This window comes from Pectinophora gossypiella, unplaced genomic scaffold (genome assembly GCF_024362695.1).
Source record: "Pectinophora gossypiella unplaced genomic scaffold, ilPecGoss1.1 Pgos_32, whole genome shotgun sequence".
NCBI lineage: Eukaryota > Metazoa > Arthropoda > Insecta > Lepidoptera > Gelechiidae > Pectinophora > Pectinophora gossypiella.
The window spans coordinates 495922-502660 of record NW_026063242.1 but is presented as its reverse complement, the minus strand read 5'-3'; the positions used below and the strand labels follow the sequence as shown (position 1 = coordinate 502660).

The 6739-nt window shown below is 39.6% G+C and overlaps 1 protein-coding gene across 1 annotated transcript; it reads right to left on the bottom strand.

Annotated features, from left to right (window-relative positions):
* Positions 1 to 2628: 2628 nt before the first annotated feature.
* On the bottom strand, positions 2629 to 6246 carry LOC126380940 (uncharacterized). Its single transcript, XM_050030518.1, has 2 exons — positions 5520 to 6246; positions 2629 to 3696 (listed from the first exon to the last, which is right to left on the bottom strand). The coding sequence occupies exon 2, from the start codon at positions 3595 to 3597 to the stop codon at positions 2692 to 2694; it is 906 nt and encodes a 301-aa protein (XP_049886475.1). The 5' UTR covers positions 3598 to 3696; positions 5520 to 6246; the 3' UTR covers positions 2629 to 2691.
* Positions 6247 to 6739: the final 493 nt, after the last annotated feature.

The following is a 6739-nucleotide window of genomic DNA, read 5'->3' as shown; positions in this document are numbered from 1 at the left end:
TAGGCGATCCAAAACCGCAATACTATTAAAGTATTTGGTTTCATATTCGCCATCGCCATAGTCTTCTTCGTCATCATCGTCAAACAACACCAATAAATGTAAGTCTCGTAATCTTTATAGGCTTCGACAAGCTGTTTACGCTTTTCGTATAAAAGCTCATGAGAGCTCGTACCTATTGTGATTAAAACCCCTTGACGAATATTTTATAATCGAACAATTTGTTTTTATGTACAATAATAAACTATGAACAAAAAAGGCGCAAAGTACACAAATAGCGATTTTAAATTGAAAGAATCCTGTACTGGTAAAATCTAGAATTGAAAGAAGAGTGACGAAAATGCCCGCGTTCGGATACAAACTTATACAGCCGATGAACAATTCCGCTTCAAGCGGTATTTCGCTAGACGATTTCTTCATACAAAAAATCTTCCTCGCTGCAGCGCTGCAAACATGATTTCGCGCCAATTTAATTTTCGCGGCAAATTGAGTTGGCGTCATTTTGCTGTCTTCTTTTTTCACGGATGCGATGTATATTGTTATCTCGTTCACACACTTAGGATATGCAGTGTACAGCGTTGCCAGACGTCCCGATTTTGGCGGGAATGAGAAATACTGAGAATAGGCTTGATCCAACAGTTTCCAACTAGTCAAATCAGTTACTTTTTACTAAACGTCAAAACACGAAATTATTATAGAATTTGTTTGAAAAAGCCAAAAGCACATTGTGACGTCACAGAAAAACGTGATAAATTGTCGGACTTATTATTACGTTTTTCTTGTTTTAAATTCAAAAACGACCTCAACGGCTGCAGAGGCGGAGATGGGAGCCATCGGTACGGCAATGCAGGACGGAAGGGGCATGTCACAGGGACTGTAACCTGGAACCTGACAGAGGGCAGCAGTAACTGTCAGTACTATTCAGAGGCAGAGGACAGGAGTCCTAGTATGGCTTTGTAATAGACTACTCTGGGCGCCATCCCACTCGCGTCAGACAGAGTACTGCGGGGCGGAAGGCAAGAGGGAAACCACTGCCCTATTTTTCCCTAAAAAAGTAGCATGGAGAGTATTTTACAGAAATGCTGCACCGACAAGAGCGTGGCTCTTAAATTGATGATGATGATGAAATTCAAAAATGAGTAAAATTGAAAAAAGAAAACGTTTTTCGTTACTTTTAGATGTGTCTTTATTTAGTAGGTAATCAGAATTTAATAATTTAACTTGAACCTAGTACACGACCCAATTTGAGAAAGCGCGGGGCGGATGGCACAGACAAGTGTGGACTGGAAATTCCGTTTTTTTTTTATTCAGAAGACGAATAAGACTCATCTATTTAACGATAGGGTAAATCTGATTAAAAATATAATATTTTTGTAATGTAAAAATGTATTTTACATTTTCAAAAAAATGATTTACAGCCTTTTATAGAAGTAATCTTCTGATTTGCCACGATTTTAGGTAGTACCTAGTAACAAACAATAGGTTTTTCTTCAAAGTACTGTTTCGCGCGTAAAATACGCACCGACGACGCAATGAGTAATAACACCAATTTCTTTGAAGTGCACTTCCAGGCAGTAACGCAGGCATTAATCTTCTAATTTGAAAATCTTGTTTTCCTTCAGCTTCTTTGGCTAGTGGAATGTGGAAATCCAGCCTCCGCGTCAGCGCAATGAAAATGAAAGGCCGTTTCAACGGATCTTGTCGGTCAGCCGGAACAACAGACGAAGCACAGTTATATAAGTAACTTTTTCATCGTCCTATTTCCGAAGGACCAATTCTTCTGTTTAGCACGAAGATAAATTATTGAACTTCACTGATTTTATAAATTAATTTTGTGGAGTTAAAATAAAACCATCATTTTTGTATAATATATAGTTGAACAGGAAGTTCTTTTCTTATCCCTACCACAGCTCGCAACAACAAACACTTTGGGACCCCGATACCGATCCCGTCGGCGAGGTCAATGATTTCCCTCAACTGAGCTGCTACCTCAGTCTGTTATCTTAAATATTATACCGAAAGCCTCCAGCGCTCCACAGCTGTTCGGCCAAGTCTACGCAAAGTCACGTAAAAATATCAAAGAAAAATATAATATATGATCAAACGAACTTCGTAAGTGAAGTTCGATCAATATTATATAAGTCGCTTCATTCGTAGATATAAGTTAACCAGGTAGTCCTTTTAGCCTACAAGGCAGCTCCGCACGATTCTAAAGATTAAAAAGTATCGATTTTGACTCGATACCAAAAAATCGATTACGATAGTTTTACTTCACTTGCCACCCCATCCTAGATTACTCATTCTTTAGAGTTAAAGAGATGATGCAAAACTTTCGAAAGGGATGATGGGAGGGTGGGAACTTATATCTACGAATGAAGCGACTTATATAATATTGATCGAACTTCACTTACGAAGTTCGTTTGATCATATATTATATTACTTCGCTTCATTCTACGATATAAGTTAACCAGGTAGATGTTTAGAGCAAAGTTTTGCTTTCATAAAGAAATTAACGCCGATAGATAACTTAAATATATGTTTATTCTTCGATATTTATAACTATTCAGAAAACATTTACCAATCAATCAGTCTTGTTTTTACATAGTACAAATAATTTTAGTTCCAGTTGATTATTTCATAAAGGTAAGTACATAACAAAAAACTTGGGCTTCTTGCCCTAACAATAATAATTCATTACTGATTACACACTGATCTGGCAAAATCACTTTCATCGATAACTCGACGGTGATAAAATTTTGCGAATATTTCGGAATCTTTTGTCCAGCCTGCGGTTTTCCTAATAATATCGACGCTGAGACCACTGGCTGCCGCAGCAGACGTGGACGCGTGACGTGTGCTGTGAGCGCTGAAGGTGTTCACATCTACCCCACTTTCTGCAAGTACCTGTTTTATCCACCTGCTTATTGACTGTGCTGACGCGCTCTTATAAGGGCGCTTCACAGTTAATAAGAGGTTCGGAACACTTTCTGGGCGTTTATCGCTCGTTATGGAGAGGTAGTCCCGTAAAGTGGTAGCAGGGCATATATTTGGTCTGTCCGTGAAGAAGGGAAGAAACAACCGTGGCTGTTCTCTATTTGCCGCTGACGTTTTTATGATGTCAGTTATAAATATTCTGACACCACTTGAGGAAATTACAATGTTGTCAACTTTTATTAATGAAAAAGTTTGTACTCTGTGCGCAGTACACAACGCTAACAATATTACTAATTTTTTAGTTATCCTTTCTAATGTAAGTTCCTCATTTGGATACCATTCTGCAATACAATTGAGCACAACTTGTGGATCCCACGTGAAGCTATATTTTGGCAAATTAGGTCGCTTTCTGTATGCACCTTTCAATAACCGCTTCACTGATTCATTGGAACCGATATTGTCTCCAAGAAATAGTGAAAGGGCTGATCGGTGACTATTTAAGGAGCCATAAGATGCTCCTTTATTGTACTGTTCCGTAAGAAAAGACAAAACTATTGCTACGGACCCTTCAAATACATTATGCTTATTTTCATGGCAATATGTCCACCAAAGTTTGAGTGTGACATTATATTGCATAATGGTATTGTCAGAAAGTGATGCAAGCATCAGTTCCCAGGCTACCGGCGGCACGGAGCGTCGCGTGAATGAGAGCCGGAGAGCACCGCGGCACCCAGGATAAGCTGCTTGTGAAGCGGGTGCTGGCTCCTGTAATTGGACCAAATACAGTGTTGTTCAGGTTTCATTATTAAGATTTTAGACACAGCTAGAGATTTAAGGTATGGGAACCAAGCTTGTGATTGCCAAAACGGGAATACTACTATTCCCGTAGCTTCATCATGAACAATTTTTTGTAGGCATTTTAACATAACTGAAAATGGTGGAAACGCGTAAAAAAATTTGTCAGTCCACTTTACAGTAAATGCATCGACATCGATAGCATCTGGATCTTTTTTCCACGATAAATAATCTACGCATTTAGCATTGGCTCGGGTAGCGAATAAGTCGATTTCGGGTTGGCCAAGCTGATCGACTATACGCTGAAAAGCAGGCTGTGATAATTCCCACTCGGTGTCAGGATTCACTCTTCGGGATTCCTCGTCCGCTTCGATATTTTGTTTTGTGTTTATGTAAGATGCAAAAATCCAGATATTACGGTTTTCGCACCATTGCCAAATCTGTCTTGCAAGGTTATTTAAATGGGGAAACTGTACCCCGCCCATGCGATTAACATATCTAATAGCCGTCGTATTATCAATTCGCAATAATAATGCGCAGTTACTTTTTTGATTAGCAAAATATTTAAGAGCCATAAAAACAGCTAACAACTCTAAATAATTTATATGCTGGTCTTTTTCACTGCTTTTCCATCCACCATGTGCGCGTGAGTTGTTACAATACGCACCCCAACCAGTACGCGACGCGTCTGAATATATTTCTAATTCATATTCTAGAATGTTCAATGAATTTGAAGTGTTTGCAATATGTTCTTTCCACCAATTAATATCCTCTAGGATTATGCCTTTTAGTTTTATTTTAGCTTCATAGTTTTTATGTATTTGTAAGGCTAAGTATTTTTCACGTTCTAGGATTTTTGTATATAGCCAGCCGTATTTAGCTGCTGGACAGGAGGCGACCAGAACTCCAATAAGTTGAGATAAATCTCTGATGGAACAGGTAGGCAAATGTGAAAACTTTTCTATTAGCTGTGCAATCTTATATCGTTTGTCATTAGGTAAGGATATGGTCATATCTGATGTATTGTATATAAATCCCAGAAATTTACACAATTGCTGTGGGTCTAACGCGCTTTTTTCATAATTAACGACGAATCCTAAGCATTCGAGTAATTTGATTGTCTCGTGAACATTACGTAAACAATCGTTATAACTGTCCCCAATACAAAGAATATCGTCTAGATATATGACAGATCTGAAACCCTGTGACCGTAAATGAGCTACAACTTCTCTCATTAATTTAGTGAATGTTCTGGGTGCTACTGATAGTCCATAAGGCATAGCGGTAAACTCATATGTAATCAATTGCGAGTTCCCATCTTCAAACTGGAAACGCAAATACTTGCGATCACAGGAGGCTACAGGAGTAAGCAGATATGCTTCTTTCAAATCGATAGTGGCTAAATAGCCATCCTTAGGTATCATCCTCATAGCTGTCCTGTAATCTTCCATTTTAAAGTGGGGACTCGATACAAATTTATTTAAACTTTTTAAGTTTAAAATAAACCGTTTACCACCATTAGGTTTAGGCGCTAAGAATATTCCTGATAAGAACTGGTCTTTTGAAGCTGTACAAGTAGAGATAGCACCCAGGTCTAATAATTTTTTAATTGCCAAATTCATATCACGTCTTTCTAAATCTGACCATGATTGTATCGGGGCAGTATGTTGAACTACAGGTTTTGAAAATGGTATTGTGAAACCTTCATTAATCCATTTTAAAATAGTTGTATTATCAGTGATATTACGCCAACAATGATAAAAATATTTAAGTCTGCCAGCATGTACGAATACCTCGTTTATTGCTGGGGAGCAGCACGTGTTTTCGGTTGTCCAGCTGCGCGAGACTGTGGCTGCGGTGCTCTGCGGGTCGGCCCTACTGCTCCTCTCTTCTGCCCCCCTCGCCCCCCCCTGTTCGACTGGTAGCGCGGAGGGCCTGTCCAGTTTCCCTGGTATTGGTAATGGTAGACGGGAGCGCGGGAAGTTGTCGGTGTATTTGGAGTTGCACTCTTGGTATTATTATTGGTTGCAGGTTTTTTAATCTGCAGCCCTTGTTTTTCTATTGCCTTGGACGCCTTAATTTTTTCGGGAAGTTTGTTACCGAACAAGGTCTCGTCCCGCTCACTGTCTTGGATGACGTTGAGGAAAGGCTTGGCTAGTCCAGGTGTTATGAGTTTTATCCGAGTTTGCGTTTCCATATAATGTAAGTCGCATAAGACGCGACAACCATCGCTTAAATGTTTTATCGCTGCAACTTTGTCATCGCCTGTAAGCAAGAGTGTTACAGCTCGATTTATGGCGCTCATCCCGATACCGAGCTGCTGTTGCGTGGTTTCCAACTTTTTGTCTCGGTTTCGAACGGCTTCGTTAATCGCCGCTGCAATTTCGACGTTCAGTTTCGGTGCCTGTAGCAATGGACAATTTTCCGGAACTAGGTACTGTTTTGACAGGTTCTCCTTCGCTTCTTTAGTTAAGCCTTTTCGAAGTAAAGGTAACCAACGTTGAGCCAAGTTGGGATGAATCTTTTCGCCGAATTTAGGCGTGTCATCAACTGCCTCTCCTAAAGCCGATAAAATTTCAGGGTCTAACTCTGGTACAGCCGCATTATCTTGTGATTGTGCGGGGTCTACTGAAACCGAGACTGGTTCCATCAAAACTGTTTGATCTACCACGTTAGGTGGGTCTGGTATAGCTGTCAGACATTGCATCGGCTGTTCCTCGTTTGGTATATCATCCTCCAAAGGTTCTTCCTCATTATCTAAAAATAAATAAAATGAGGGTAGGTAAAAAAAATGTATGTATATAAAAAAAATAAAAAAAATTTTTGACCGTGGCCTGTCTCCCGGACCGGCTTAGGCGCTTAATTTTGCACTAGCATTAGCTCTCATTAAGCTGTAATGCTTTTTATGCTTTGTAATGCCTTCGTGTTGGCTCACGGACAACCCCCAGGCTAGCCACGTTCGATATACGAATCTAGGCATTAATTTTATAATTTTCCTTAAAACAACGCTTTG